This window comes from Furipterus horrens, unplaced genomic scaffold (assembly GCF_987537825.1).
Source record: "Furipterus horrens unplaced genomic scaffold, mFurHor1.1.pri manual_scaffold_2, whole genome shotgun sequence".
NCBI classification, from domain to species: domain Eukaryota; kingdom Metazoa; phylum Chordata; class Mammalia; order Chiroptera; family Furipteridae; genus Furipterus; species Furipterus horrens.
Window position 1 is genome coordinate 44,130,574 of NW_028327172.1, and position 15,999 is coordinate 44,146,572.

Sequence of the window (15,999 nt, forward strand, 5' to 3'; positions counted from 1 at the left end):
CCAACCAGGGATCTGGCCCACCACTCAGGCATGTGCCCTGACTGTGAATCAAACTGGCAACCTTTCAGTTTGGGGGACTATCCCCAAATCACTGAGCCACATGAGTCAGGATGAGGAATTTTTAAAAATTGATTTTAGAGAAAAAAGAAAGGAGAGAAAGAGAGCAACATCGATGTGAAAAACATTGATCAGTTGTACGTGCCCCAACCGGAGACCAAACCTGCAACATAGGGGCAATATGTGCCCTGCCCAGGACTCAAACCTGCTGCCTTCTGGTGTATGGGATGACACTCCAACTAACTTAGCCGCCTGGCCAAGGCAGCTGTGCTTTTTCTGGTATAGTTAACACATTACCAAATGTGTCTTTAGATAGCCTTGTCCTGGTGTTATTTTCAATAGCCACTAACTTTGCCTGGTACAGAATGGGGGCTGTAAACTGGAACGGAAATTTAAAGCACGTTCTTGGTGCACAGCACAAATTAGTTATATATGGGATGGTAGTTTTTTCATCTTTATTTCTCTCTGATGCAGCTTATACAAAATAATTGTTGTTCTGTTAACTGAATACCGCTCTGTAATTTAAAAAAAGTTGCAGCTGTTTTGTTGACATTCTGAATGCTTCTCAGTAAATACTAATTTTTATTAGGAAAAAAAGGAACTCTCTTTCTTGCTAGTTATATTAAGATAGTGATTTGTCTATGTTTTTACCACTGCATCATTGGTGTGACACTATACCTGACCCAGAAAAGGTTTTCAATAACTATGTGTTCAAGGATAAATGAGAGAGGTCATATGACTTGTCAAAGGCCACAACCGTAAGTTGAATGCTGGACTGCTCAGCTCCAGAACCTGTCTGTGATCTCTCTATTTTAGCCCCACCAAGTGCTTTCATATGTTTTCTCATTTCTAAATGTCCCAGCTTGGTGTCCTTGTCTCTCAGCTGCTTGTGAGCACAAACCTATCCCACCTACCAAGAATCCACTTATTCAGAGAAAGCAAGTGAGAGAGCAGGAAGAAGAAACAGCCCTTCAGGTGTTGTACCCTCTTCCTACCCTCTTCAGCCCCATCTCCTCCCTTTCCAAGAAGCCTTTGCAGACAGCCTCACCTATCTACCTGTCTCCCTCTCCTCTGACCTTATTGGTCCTTCTGATATCTGTGCCATAAAAGTAGCTTCAAGTCACCTGGCTCTGATGGTTTTATACATGTTAGTGCTTTATTAAAGCAATTTAATTCCACAAACATATACTAAAGGCAAATGTGTATACCGGCCTGCCTGTGCCAGGACCAATGGGTGGACACAGGGATGAATCAGACACAACCTCAAGGGACTTAACAGTCAGTGAGGAAGGCAGACATTAGGCACAGATACAATTAACTAGAGCACAAAACAAGATGCCCTAAATATTGTAGTATGAAGGAACTATGAGCAATATGCCACATGCATAAACCTTAATTACTTAATTATTATTCTGAAGAGTGTATCACAGAAGGTCAGAACTCAAAGGTATCATCTGGTTCAACCCCTTGTTTTCCAGTGAAGGAGTCTTAGACCCAGGGAAGGGTGAGGCCTAACCTAAATTTTCACTAGCCAGTCTGGCTGAGCCAAGACTAGACTTCAGGTCTTCTGAAGCCTAGCCCAGGGCTCTTTACTTGTCCTCCAGTAGCTTTATATGTAGCACTCACATATCCCACCAGATCGTGAAATTTTCAAGGCCAAGTCAAGCTCTCCCACCTAAGCAAGCTAAACCAGGGCCAACCATGCTCAGGATCATATGCTTGGGAAATGCAATCTGATCCCATGCTGCCAATCCAGTCTTTTGGTCTACCTCACCTAACAAGCACCCTACTTTTACCACTATGCTCCTCAAATTGATTTTCAAGTATCTTTCACAGAAAACTTTTTGTTAATGAGCTCTTTATAAAGAACACTAGTGTATACTCATAAATCAGTTAAAAGCCAACCAACTCTGGTTGAAGGGAAGGGAGACCAAAGCCTCAGTATTTTTTCTGCCCTCAAGTCCTCGGAAGGGAACTCTAGGAACACAAATCAAAAATCTTTTTCTGGGACACATTTTGAATGACTTCATAGAAGCCATTTTAGTACGTGGTCCTCCACTGAGCCCTGTCTTTTATGGAAACTCACAGTCCTTTCTTCATCATCAAATGCCAAGCACCAGCCATGTGCTCCCAGTAAGATATAGAGGGGAATCAGATTTTCCCCTTGTGTTTCCAGCTCTCCATTCCCCCACAGAGATTGTCCCAGGTGCTCTGGTAAGGAAGAGAGATCCAAATTCTGCCTGGTGCCAGGGGAAGCTTCCCCAGAAGAAGCATGGGGAATGAATTCATTTACTCAATCATTTACCAGCCTGAATCTGGTAGAGGCATTAACTTCTCTGTACATGCAGTACTCACTAGTTACATGTACTGTTGAGCACTTGAAATGTGTCTAGCCAAAATTCAGATGTACTGTTAAGTGTAAAACACATACCAGATTTCAAAGGCTTAGTACAAAAAAAATGTAAACTATCCTATTCATTTTTATAATCAATTTTTATATTGATTACATGTTGAATAAAAATATTTTGGATAAGTGGGCTGGTTAAATATATTAGTAAAATTAATCTGTTTCTTTTAAATTGTTTTAAAAATGTCACTACTAGAAAATTTTAAATTACATCTGTGGCTCACATTATATTTCCAGTGGGCAGCATTAGGACAGACTATCAAGTACATGGCAGAGATGGTGTGTGTGTGTGTGTGTGCACGCGCGCTGTTGTGAGGAGGGTAAGGATGACAGACAGGCAGGGAGGAGTCCATTAGAGCCAAATTGTGAAAGACAGAGTCTATGTCCCCTAGCAGTCAAGACAGGAAAGAAGTCAGGCAGAGGGAATAGAATACGCAGGGACCCAAAGATGTAGCACATTCTGTCTGGGGAATTCATTCTAATACTAGTATGATTATTTTTTTTAAAGGCATTTGTTAAGTGTATCCTTTTGGCTAGGAATTGACAAAAGGCCTTTTACATCCATTCTCATGTTATCTTCACAACCACAGGATGAAGAGGTTATTCCAGAGACAGAACTGAGGGTCAGAAAGGTTAGGGTATTTATTCTCTAAGTTGTTCTTCCTCTTTATCTGGAAAACCTCCTGGAGACAGCGAGCCTGTCTTAAGTGCCTCTCAGTTTTCCAGCACAGCGCCTAGCACGCAGCTCTGCACGTGGTAGGCGCTCAGAAAATTTGTTGAACCAAGGATGTCCATTCTCAAGTCACAGCTCCACGGGCAACGCCTGGGAGAAGAAGCACCAGAGGGCGCCCACGAGTCCGCCCACCCGCCCATCCTTAGGCCCGGGACAGGATCTCAGGCCTGGGTGCGGCCCTTCACCACCAAGCAGTTGCGCGCCCCGGGGAGAAGAAGGGGCCAGGGGAGCCCCACGTTCTCGGTCCAGCCCCGCCCCATCCCCAGAGCCCAGGCGCGCCGAGCGGCCGGGTGCGGAACGACAACACATCCTGTTTTGGGGGCCCGTTGCTCCGCCTGCGCTTCTGCTGATCTTGTCTTTCCCCGGGTGCTGACGCCAGCTCCCCTTCCTCGCCCTCCTCCTGTCTCCGCACCCTCCCCAGGGGTCTGGGGCCTTCCCATTGCTGAATCACCACCACTCCGCACTCGCTCGGGACAAGGGTGGGGACTGCCCCAGTCTGACCCATTCTGAACCCAACCTTGGCCAACGCTCGATCCCTGGGCTTAACTGAAGACACTAGGCCTACGGGCTCCAGTGCTCAGCATCTTCCCGCGGGGGCGGGTGGGGGCGAGAACCAGGGAGGGGGACAAAAGCCTACAGCCTAGGCTAGGGCCTCTACCGGGGTGAGGTCTGGCAAGGAGCAGACGGGGAGGACTGACCTTGGAAGACCTGACCTTATGGGATTCAGAGGCAGAGGGCTGGGATGGGGTAGCCCAAGCTGCTGCTGGGGGCGAGGCCGGTGGAAGGGAGACTGAAGGTGGGGGCAACCGGCCTGCGGACTTCCTGGTGCGGCCAGGCCTCGCCCCGCCCCGGCCCGTCCCCGGGCCCCGCCCCGGCCGCCCGACCCGCCCCCCCCAACTTCCTCCGGCCTCCCGCTCTCACTTCCTTCTCGACCAGCCAGCCGCCGCCGCCGCCCCCAGCTCCCCCGCAGCGGGGAGGGCACCAGGTGAGGCCCGGCGCGGGCCGGCGACCAAGGGGTCCGGAGGTGGGGAGCCCTGCCGGTCTGGTACTGGGCACAGGATCCGACCCAGGAAGTTTGCTTGCGGGAGGCCGCGGGCGGGAGGTTCTGGGATCACTGCAAGTTGGGCGGGCGCGGCCGGCCGGGCGGGGCGGGAGCCCGGCCACTGCGAGCCGGCGGCGGCTCCGGGAGGGTAGGTTTCTGTACCATGGGGGGCTGTTCAGGCTCCCAGGAGCTGCGAGGGACCCCTGAGGTCCGCCGCTCAGAGAGAAAAGTCTCTGAAGTGGAAGAACCTAGAGCTGGGATGTGAGACTCAGAGGTGGGGTGCCATCAGAAGTTGGGGGATGTTAACGAAGTGTGTGAGGGGAGGGTGTCCCCTGGGCTGGAGATGGCACTTCCACTGCTCCGGCAGTTGTGACATTTGTGAAGTTGAGAGGGGGGCGGTGTCTGGCCTCTGAAGCCCTACACTGCAGAGAAAGAGCTCCCTGCCTGGAGGATCGCTGCCAACCCTGACCCAGCTCTCAGGCTGCAGCCAAGGGTCCTCTGCATTCATGGGGAGGGTGGGGGTAGCCCCGCTGACCGCAGTCTTTCTGTATGGTTTGTTTTTCCCCTGAGGCCAAGCCGCTCCATCCCTGGAAGCAAGCAACAGGTATTAAGTAAGCAAACATCTGCTGTGCCTGGCTGGTCAGTGCCTGGCCCACTGGGGCCTGGCCTTGCTCTGTTGTGGGTAAACTTGAGGAAGGAAAGGGCCTGGTCTTTGTCCTGTGGCTAGAGGTGGAAGGACTCTCATTCAAAGGCACTGATAGTCCCTGACAAGATGGCATCACTGAGAGCAGCACTAGTTTCAGATGATGGAGAGAATAATAGGGCTTCTGGGAGGAAGCAGGGGCTCTGGCCTTGGGAAATGATTAGGAGCCATCTCCTAGTCTTACCCCACCTCACTGTTAGTCCCTGAATTCTGTACATTCTCACTCTGTCTTCCTCCATTCCTTCTTCATGCTCCCACAAACCCTCCATTACCCTCTTCTCGCTGCTTCTTCAGTTTCTTTCCCCCAAAACACACAGTCGTGCCAAGCCTCTCACTTAACCCTGCCCCTCTGTCCATCTCTGTCTCCTGTTGCCTACCCCTCTCCCTTGGCCAGCTTCTGGCTCCTGCAGACATATCTACACCCTTGCTTGTTCTATCTCCCCTCATTCTTCTCAGTCCCTCTCTGTGTCTCTTTTTCTTTTAGCCACTTATCTCCATCTTTGGGTTTGGATCTTTGGTTAGTTTCAGAGCCTTTTCAAACCTCCCCAGCTGGGAGAGGCTGGCTGCAACCTTCTATTGATAGAGATGATTAAAGAGCTGGAAAACCCCTCTATATGTGTATGTGCATGGAAGTGTCTTGTGTGTCTAGGTTTTTATCTCTTGGAGACAAAATAACTGCCCTCAGCCTTGAGAGGGCTCAGAGCAGGGGAAAGCAACAGAATGAAGGGAACCTGCAGTGTGTACGGCTGTGGTTAGGCAGGAGGAAGGAGTCTGCAGCAGTCGGGGTAGAGTGACACAGGAATAAAACTGGTGAGAGAAGCCGTGGGAAATCAGAATAACCCAGACCCTTGGATGCTTAATCATGAGACCATGGCTAGAAGCCGGGGGACAGCCCAAAGGTCCCTAACTTCAATCCTTATTGGTTCCAACAATACTTACTGGAGAAGGAAAGGGAGGGGGCAAAGGCAGGATTCTGGAGGGAAGATTATATATAGCTGGTCTAACTTCAGTGTTAATGTTTTAGTGCCAGCTCAGGAAAAGAAGAGGGGTGTGAGGCAAAGGTATCTGCCCTTTCTTCCCTGCTGTCTTCCGGGTCCTGCTCAGACTGGGTACCCACGTGCCCTGGGCTGCATCAGAGTCTTGGTGACAGGAAGCCCTCTGCAGTCTGCTGACCCCTCTCCTCTGCCTTCAGGCATCCTTATTATTCCCCCTTTCACCCTAGGTAGGACCCTACTCCCTATCTTTCAGGAATTTCTCTTGAGTCTTAACTTTAGTCCAGACTGGTTTTGTAAGCTCTTACTGTCCCCATTCTAGAGCTCTTTCCTCAAGCCTTTGGGATGCATGTTGTGAGATCTTGCTTCTCTCTGCCTCCTTCAGTTTACTCTCTTCATTTCTCTCCACTGGGGGAAAAAAAGAGAGAAATGGAGGGAGCAAGTGCTACTCTTTTGGGATTCCCCAAGCACTGCTAGATGTAAGGGCTGTTCCCATTCTGCTCTCTTCCATTCTCACAGTTGCCCCTCTCCCATGAATTGTCCCTTCTTCTACCCACCAGTCTCCTACTCTCATTTCTGGGAGGTATCGGGGGTTTGGCCTCAGGAGGAAATCCCTTCTTGGGGAAGGATGTGCATGCAAGGCACTTTCCCAGCATCGTGGCTCAGTAAAAAACCACCCAGGCGTCCTGCCTGTCAACCCAGTACTTATTTTAGGATTCTCCATAACACAGGTCTCTGAAGGTGAAGATAGGATGGATGAGACAGGGGTTCTCCCAGGCAAGACCTGGTCCTTCTGAAGGTTTGAGCTAATTGCATGCAAACCATTGCTGGGGAGGAAAAAGACCAGGGTGGGAGGGGTCCAAATGGGAAAATATGGGAGGTGGGGAGGTGCCTGCAACCTAGGAAGTTGCCCACTGAGGTCTTGGCTAAAGAAATAAGGTCAAGGTCCTGAAATGAAAAGAAGTGGCTAATGTGAAATTGTCGCAAATTCTGGTTGGGAATCTAGGATCTGGAGAGTTGTTTTTGGCATGATGTTAGGGCAAATGAGGTGGTTGATGTGAGCTTTTAAGGGATCATGAGCAGGAAGATATGAGAGGTGTGGCTCTAGTGAGACAGTTGAGAAGTTATTAGAATGGGGCTAGATGAGCAATTGGGAAGAAGATGGGAGCCAGGACCCAGACTGAAGATCCCTCCCTCCATACACAGTGTAGACCCATTAGTGGTGAGGTTTGTATGGGTCTGTGAGGAGGGAAACCAAAGACAAAGCCTGGGCCACCTCCCCAGAACAGATTGGTTTTCCTGCCCAGAGTCCAGCTTCCTCTTTTGTCCTCATGTCATGGGGGGAGGGCATCTCCCCAGGAGCTAGAGGCTGAAGGAAGAGTTCCTCAGCTAGGGCAGGGCCAGGATAGCTGTCTGTCCAGTAATGTCAGTTCTAAATCACGGACGCCCCAGTATGAACTTAGACATGAGAGCCTGAGAACTTAGAAGCAGAAAGGACTCAGGCGTCAACCTGACCCCTTGGCCCATTTCCTGAAGGGATAAACCATGGTAAGATCATCCTGAATGAGGTCAGAGAGTTGGTGGGCTCATTCCCAGGCCAGAGTAGCAATCTTCACCTTCTCTCCTTTGTGCAAGTGACATCAAGCAGGAAATTAGGAGACTCAGGTCCTTGTCCTGGATTTGCTCCCAGCTCTGCATAACTCTGGTCAGCCTTGTCTCTCGTGACTCAGCTTCGACATGAAGAAATTGCCTATCAGTACCTCCACAGAGCATAGAGAATACTGATAACTCTGACTCTCCTTCAACCAAGAGGCTCCTTATTGGCAGTGGCCTCCACTCTGGGCCCTCTGTCTCATGCCAGCAGACTTGATCTGACAGGCCTGAATGGTCCCTAAGTAGCTGTCCAGGGACAGGAACTGTGGCCCCTTTCCCCAAAGCACAAGGATTGTTACAGGTTGAGAGATGAGAAGAGAGCAAAGAGTGTCGGGGATTTTGCCAGGGGACAGCGAGATGAAGGAGTACCCTGTGCCCTGCTCTAGCTCTGCCCCACTGACAGTGGAAAATAGATGCCGGAGTTTCCTCCCTGATGTTTTTTTCCCTTGTGGAAACCCCCTCAGGCCTGGGGCGGGGCTGGAGGGACAACGTGGCTTTGGGTCTCTCTGTGGGCATTTTCAGGTGGGGGAGGCTAGGTTGGGAGGATGGCGCTTCTGTACAGCCTCGTGTGAAATGAGCAAAGGCAAAGGAAGTGCCACTTTACAGGCCTAGGCCTTTCATGGGGCCCGGGACTGCTGAGCTACTAGGGGGGAGGAGGAAGCAAGCTGTTCAGCCTTCCTCTGTGCTGCTTGGTGGGGGGAGGAGGCAGCCTTCTTCACTCCCCAGGCAGAGTTGTCCTGGCCCTGAGGCTCACTCTTCGTGGGGCATCCCAGGTGCTGGGGATGGTGGGAGAAGGAAGGGAACTGGTACTTAGTGAAAGGGTTCCATCCTCTGACAGTTTTCCCAGTCACAACTGTTCTTTCCTTCTTCTTTCCAGCCCCTAGTGGGTAGATTCAAGTCTCTCGGGCTCTTACCCTACCTGCTACAGTGCAGGAACCTCTGCAGGGGCTGAAGGATGGAGATTGGCAAGAGTGTGGGGTTTTTTTGAGTCTGGGAAGTAGGCTTTCTTGGGTTCTGTCCCTGCTGATGGGGAAGAAAGAGAGAAACTCAGCCCTTGGCCTGGTCCCAGCCCCATAATGATCTCATGTCTCCCCCCAGCTTCCTCCTCCCGACCCAGCTGCAGCCAGCTACAGCCCTTTTGAGCCTCTTCGTATCACCTCTCCATTCTTCAAAATAAATAATCAGACTCTCAGAGCTTCTGAAGCTGTTTCCAACACTGACCCTGACCTTGCCTCATCCTTGACCATGGGTCTTCTGATACTCCCAATCCTTAGCCTTATCAGGACCACGTTTCCTACCCATCTTCCTCATCACCTCTAGGCTAAGCTATGCCTGCGTCACCCCTCTCACCCTTCCAGTGGAAAAAGGGGCAATCTAGCCTATGTGTGTTCATTACCTTAAATTGTGTCCCTCAGTGGGAGGAGGAAGTTGATTGCCCATGTCTCGTGTCTCCAGAGCATAGAGGCTCTTCCTTTTTCCCAGAATCAAAGTTTGAATTGATGGAAGAGGAGATATTTGTCAGTCTGTAGATTTTGCTCAGCACTCTGCTGGGCTTCTGGAAGTAAGCAGAAGGACAGATTTTCCTCCTTGTGAGGCATCCAGTTAGTTCAGCGCAATGGACAGTCCAGACAGTGCTGGGGAAGGTACAACAGGAGCAGGGGTTGCTATGCCATCCTGGAGAAGATGGAGAACTGGGCCATGGAGGTCTGGGAGGATCAGAAAGGGGCAAGCAGAATTCCAGGAAGAGAAACTCCCATGTGCAAAGACATGAAGGACAAGTGAGTTCAGTTATTTACTGTGTTCAGCCTAAGGAGACAGATCCCCCAGGACCTTGCCCTCTAGGCCCTCCCAGTCTAGATAAGATTCAGAACAGCGTCCATGTGATAAAAGATACCATGTGCCTGTAATAGAAACAGGGACAAGACTTTGGATGGGATAAGTCACTTGTGACTTGGGTGATATACCAAAACTTTCCTGGAGGAGATGGCAATGGTGCTTGGCTCTGGAGGACCAAGGGGTGGGAGTCTTTTGAGGCAACTGGAGCTGTCTGAGGTCGGGGTTGGAGGATGGAAGAGGAGAAGAAATTCTGGATTCCTGCAGGGACAGGGAATATTGCTTGCTGTTTTGTGGATATACCGCTTCTGTTTTGGGGAAGAGAATGTGGAGACTGCTTGTAGAGCAGGGGTCCCCAACCTTTTTGGCACCACCCGTTTCGTGGAAGACAATTTTTCACAGGCCAGGGTGGGGGGGTTGGTTCAGGATGATTCAAATGCATTACATACAAGCTTACCTCCTGCTGTGCAACCCAGTTCCTAACAGGCCCGAATTGGTATCGGTCCTTGTCCCAGAGGTTGGGGACCCCCGTTGTAGAGGATCAGGGTGGTGTAACCAGAGCTTAAGATCAGAATGCCCAGAGATGGGTTAGATAGTTAGAATGAATTTCAGAAAGGGCTGCAGAAGGGGAGCCCCACATAAGGGAGGCAGGTTAAAAGTCTGTGATAAGTTGGTTCCTATTACCTCCACACTCCCCCATCTCTTAGGGCCCATAACTCCCCTCCCCCACTCCCAATTGGGACACTTCCCCTACTGTAACGGCCACAGAGATCTGGCAATCAGGCAATCCTCTGCTTCCTTTCCTTCCCCACTCTGGGCCTGCCTGCGCCACACCCCAAGACCAAGACCCACTGGGTACAAGCTGGACTTCAGGGACCACACTCAGAGTTAGGCCTCCATGGGTCCCTTAGGCTGTGCTCCCTGCTGGAGCCAGGTCAAGCTGGGACTGGGAAGAGAGATTTTTGCCTATCCCAGTCAAAGCTTTTGGTTCCCATTGCCATCCGAAAGATTCAGCATTGCAGTGTTAACTGAGGGAGTGATAGTTCAGCTCTGGGTTTCTGAGGCAACTGTCCAGATCTCGGTAATGGGGTAGAAGCAAGTAGATCAGAAGGCAGTGGTTGCACACTTCTGTGTACTCAAATCCTGTACTCAGCTTTTCTGTAGTGAGGGAAGCTCAAGTTCCATCATTGGCCACAAACTAGGAAACTTATCTATGACTATTGAGGAAGGAGAACCACATGGAGCCAAAGAAGGGTTAAAATGGGTGGTCATGCTATGGAAGTTCAAAGAAAGGAGAAGTCAATAGCCTCATGGGACTCTGAGGCTCAAGCAAGGCCTTGAGGAGTCAGGAAGATTTGAGAGGCAAGAGGGAATGGCAGTAGATAGAAGAACAAGAGTAAAGGATCAGAGGCAACAATCATCCTGGCTTGTTATAGAGGGCAGTGAAGACCACTCTGGAGCAGGGAGCTCGGAACTCATATTTGCAAAGTACATACATTGTATACATATATTGTATATTAATGCGCTTAAGCCTTATAAACATGTTATGAGGTTGGTTTTCTTGCTTAACTCATACAAGTAAGTGGCAGACCTAGGATTTAAACCCAGATCTAGCTGACTCCGCAGCCCCTACCAGAATATACAGAACTCTGATTGCCAAGCTGAGGGACTAGGCAAGATCTGAATTAAGTTGGGAATAAAAAGTCAGAGTAGGCCATTGTAATTTGACTAATACTATACAGATCTGCAACCATTAGCTTACTTACTAAACAAAAGTTCTTTTTTAAAAAATGTCATCTAGTGAATAAGTCACAGTTGACCCCCTAACCTCAAGTAGTCCACTCTTCTTGTTTGGCCTCCTGCAGCATTGGCTGTTCCTTCTTCCTATGTGGCACAGGTCAGACCCTACCTTTTAGCATGTGCCCTCCTTAAATGAGCTGTGGGAACTTAATTGACCCAGTTCAGGCCATAAGATTTCTAAGAAAACAGTTGTTCTGGGAGAGAGGATAAGGTTTGAGTGGTAACTGATGCCACCATTCAGACACCTGCATACTCAGTCCTTCCTCTCTCTTGGGATGAAAGGCTTTGCTCCTGTCACCTGCTGTGTGCACAATACATTCCAGTTCACAAAGTACATTTATTCCCATGCTCAATATCCTTGCTGCTGCACTTTGAGACAAGGAAGGCAAGTATTGTTATTCCCGTTGTACAGATGAAGAAACTGAGGCTCCAGGAAAGGAAGTGACTTACTTGCTCAAGGTCACAAAGTTTGCTAGTAAGGGGTAACATGGAAGCTGTGTGATGCATTGAGGAAAACACAGGACCTTGAATGGCAATACTAGAGTTTGTGTCCTGACTCCCAAGCTGTTAGGTTACTTTAACTCTGAGTTTGATTCCTCACCTATAAATGTGAATAGTATCAATAGGTTGTTACAAGGATCAAATAATAATACCATGTGATCTATAAAGGGTTGTACTTTGTGAGGGCTTTTATCAAGGGGCAGTCAGCAGGTGAACCCAAGAGGTCCCATTCGGGAATCCGCTTCTCTTTGCCCTGTACCACACTGCCTCTGGTCTACTTGTTTATGGACACTACCTCACTCATGATCCTTTTCTGGTGTCAGTCCTGTTCCCTTGCCAGCCCGGAAGCTGTCCTCTCCCTCCCCGCCCCTTTGAGGGCTGATTTACTGATCGCTGGTTGATAACCACCTCCCTAGAGAGCAGCCTGGAGCCACTGCATTTCCAGTCTCTTGGGCCTTGTGACCCTCGTCCAGAGTTCCCTCTTGCCTTTCTGCCTGGGCCAGCCCAGTGCTGGGCCAGTGGAGGAGGAGTTCTCAGACATACTGCCACGCCCATGCCTCTGCTCTGTGTGGAACTGATTTACAGGCCTGGAGTTCTCTCAAGATTTAGAGTCTTCCAGGTAATTCAGGGGATACAAGTAATAGCACCAACCCCCACAACATGTTCTCTCCTTTCCCCAAGGAAGGAACCACAGAATCCTAGAAGAATGTGTCCTAACCTGCCCTCCTGTGCCCAGCAGACCTTATATATTTGCTGACTAACTCAGCCCCACCTCCAACCTACCCTGTGTTCCTGGAGGCCTTTCCTATCCCCATCATCCTATCCCCTGTTCTCAGGGCTCTTCATGTCTCATTTCATCTACCTAGTGCCCTTCTCTCCATTTCATGGACTGGGAAACTGAGGCTCAGGGAGTATAAGTGCCTCATGCTTGGTTGCAGTCAGTCAGCAGCAGGGCAGAGCTGAGGTTAGAACTTAGGTTTCTTGACTTCCAGTCTGAGATTCTCTCTACTCCTACCTTGAGTCCTCCTTTCTTTCCCAGACTTACTCGGAAGCTCACTATCTTCTCTCCTGAGGTTGAACACACACACTTATTCCCACAAATAAGATGGAAAAATACTTTTATTTGAACCAGAGGCAACCTCATAGAATGAAACAATTCCCCTCCCAGGGGAAGCTGTGGCCTGAGAGGAAGCTGGGACCAAGCCATGGGTCCAATGCAGGTCCCACACCACCAGAGTTCCTTTATGCTTCCCAATGGGGGATCTCCCCAACCCCCAATTTGATTTTCAAGGCTTTTGAACCAGTGTATGAAAGGTCAGGCTGAAAGTTAAGGGGTTTTCAGACCAGGGTGCAGTCTTGCAGTGTATATACTGTAAAGTGAAATGGAGAAAATGCTTGTGTGGAGCAAGGAATACTTGGATATCTGGGTATGTCTAAAACAGGCTGTCCCCTCCTAGGGAGTAGCGACCTGGTTGTGTGAGAGTCAGGGAAAGGAAGTCACATAGTGGCCAGCAAAAGTCCCTCATGGCCAAGAGGAAGTAGCCAATGAGAGGAGAACCTTTGCCACAGCAGTATAAATAATCACAGGGTTTCCGGAAGCTCTGTTCTGTTCCAGAACTCAGAAGAACAGTTCCTCACCCTGAGGCCCTGTGAACTGCAAAGGGGACAAGGGTAATAATGGTTGGAGCTGGGACTCTTCTCATACCCCACTAATAATCTACACGTTAGTTCATTTCATACTCTGAGCAATTCTAACACAATAGGAAAGATTTCCCCCATTTTAAAGATGAGAAAATTGAGGCTCAGGAAACTTAGTATGTTGCCCAAAATCAAACATGACTAGTTGGTGTAACTGTGATTAGAATACCTGGCCAGTCTCACTCCAGCCTGTGTTCTCAGTGATAGCACTTTAATGGCACTATGTTCTCTATCCAAGAGTCTGGAAGCCTCTAAAATTCTTCAGAGGCATGTGCCATGGTCTCAAAAAAGGGAAAAATTTAAGGGGGAAAAAGTCAAGTTTTTTTTCTACTCTTCTGTTCATCCATGTTGGCTGGGCTTGATCTGCCTCACCCCGCCAACAGTCTTAAGATGTTGATGTCTGGGAGCCACACCCTTTGCCTCATTCATCATCACCTACCTAGATTCCCAACCAGATCCCCGTCTTCACTCAATCTTCCATATTCCCCTGCACCAAATTGGCAGCCTGGGTATGTGTGGCCAAAAAGGGTTTACCATGCTTATAAAAATAATGGGGTAAGTTCTCCCTTCTTTTCCCATCCCCAGGGCACCCTGGATTTCAACAGGGCAGCTGTCTAGAGAATTGTGCTTACTTGGCAGGTTTCTCATTGCACCTTCTGGGTTGTACTCAGTAGCCAAGGTGTTGGCTTTAGAGCTGAAACATCAGTATAGTGGGCTAGGCTGCCCTAAGTTGGATGAGGCTCCACCCATGGCTGTATCTCAGAGTGACCTGGGACAGCAGCACCCTGTGCCAGAACGCCTCTCCATTCTACTTGGTGGAAGGGGTCCATATCTAGCAGAGGAGCTGTAGATAGATCCCTACACTTATACACTGTCCTTTTGTGTCTGTACTGCCTAGAGGAAAAAATAAAAGTAGCTAATACTTATTGAATGTTTATTATGACCAGTCACTGTTCTAAATGCTTTAATGTGTTACCTTATATAATCTACATAATAACCCAATAAGGTAGGTATTATTCCATTCCCAATTTTACACATAAGAAAACTAAGGCCCACTAATCACTAATAGAGAAGTAATTTGTCCAGGGTCACACAGCTAGGAAATAGCAGAACCAGGATTTGACCTTTGTTGATTTAGTACCAGAATTTATGGCTTCACATATTTACACATTATAGTGCTAGCCTCCTGACACCTGAGCATCTTCGCTTGATCTCAGGGTCTCTCTTTCATTGTGTATCTGTCCCTCTGAGGTCTCTCTTGATGGGATTGCAAGATGGTGTCAGGTTAAGAGAAGGTGATTTCTCTCAATAGTCCCCAATTCTTCCCTCCCAATGGCTAGAGGCCTCCCTGACCAAGAGTGTCCCTCTCCTCTATTCATAGGTCACTGCATCCAGAGGGGCCCAGAAGAGGAAGGAGGCAGTGCCTCCACTGCAGCAGCCGCACCCACAATGCAGAGCATCAAGTGTGTGGTGGTAGGCGATGGAGCTGTGGGCAAGACATGCCTGCTCATCTGCTATACAACTAACGCCTTTCCCAAGGAATACATCCCCACAGTGTTCGACAATTACAGCGCCCAGAGCGCAGTTGATGGGCGCACAGTGAACCTGAACCTGTGGGACACAGCGGGCCAGGAGGAGTACGACCGCCTCCGCACACTCTCCTACCCGCAGACCAATGTCTTTGTCATCTGTTTCTCCATTGCCAGTCCACCCTCCTATGAGAATGTGCGGCACAAGTGGCATCCAGAGGTGTGCCACCACTGCCCCGATGTGCCCATTCTCCTGGTGGGCACCAAGAAGGACCTGAGAGCCCAGCCTGACACCCTGCGACGCCTCAAAGAGCAGGGCCAGGCGCCCATCACACCGCAGCAGGGCCAGGCACTGGCCAAGCAGATCCATGCTGTGCGCTACCTCGAGTGCTCAGCCCTGCAGCAGGATGGCGTGAAGGAAGTGTTTGCCGAGGCTGTCCGGGCTGTGCTCAACCCCACACCGATCAAGCGTGGGCGGTCCTGTGTCCTCTTGTGACCCTGGCACTCAGCTTGGAGGCTGCCCCTGCCCACCCACCCCCCACCAGTTGTGCCTTGGTGCCTTATCTGCCCCCAGCTGTGCCTTGAGGACTAATTCTGGCACCCCTTGCCAGTGGGCTCCCTGAATGCCTATTTCTCCTTAAGGAGGTCCACAGGGAAAGGGGCTTTGGGTCCTGCCCCAATCTGCTTGGGAACAACAGGTATTCTTGAGAGCTCACCCAGGCCAAGGTTGGACCCCTTTCTAAGAAGCCAACCCAGTGCTCCCTCCCCATTAACTCCTACTGACCAGTTGATCCAGCTTTCCACACGTTGCTGCCTATTGTGGTGCCTTCTCTCAGGTTAGGAGCTCTCCGCCATCCCTAACCTCTCCCTTGCTGCTCTTCAAATTGCTCCCCCAAGAAGCTCTCTCCCTTCCTCAACAGAACCACAAAATCCTGAGAAGATGAATGCTCCCTAACTTGCCCCCATGTGCCCAGGCCTTATGCATTGCTGACTGACTCAGCCCCTCCACCCGGGCTCCTACCCCCATCAGCATCAATAAAACCTCCTGTCC

The 15,999-nt window shown here is 49.8% G+C and overlaps 1 protein-coding gene across 1 annotated transcript; it reads left to right on the plus strand.

Moving 5' to 3' along the window:
* The first annotated feature begins 4,094 nt into the window (after positions 1-4,094).
* Positions 4,095-15,522, plus strand: RHOG (ras homolog family member G). Its single transcript, XM_090264704.1, has 2 exons — positions 4,095-4,182; positions 14,801-15,522. The coding sequence occupies exon 2, from the start codon at positions 14,869-14,871 to the stop codon at positions 15,442-15,444; it is 576 nt and encodes a 191-aa protein (XP_090120830.1). The 5' UTR covers positions 4,095-4,182; positions 14,801-14,868; the 3' UTR covers positions 15,445-15,522.
* Positions 15,523-15,999: the final 477 nt, after the last annotated feature.

What these genes read in the sequence shown, in the direction of transcription:
- RHOG (XM_090264704.1), top strand. Translation starts at nt 14,869, where the DNA reads ATGCAGAGCATCAAGTGTGTGGTGGTAGGCGATGGAGCTGTGGGCAAG.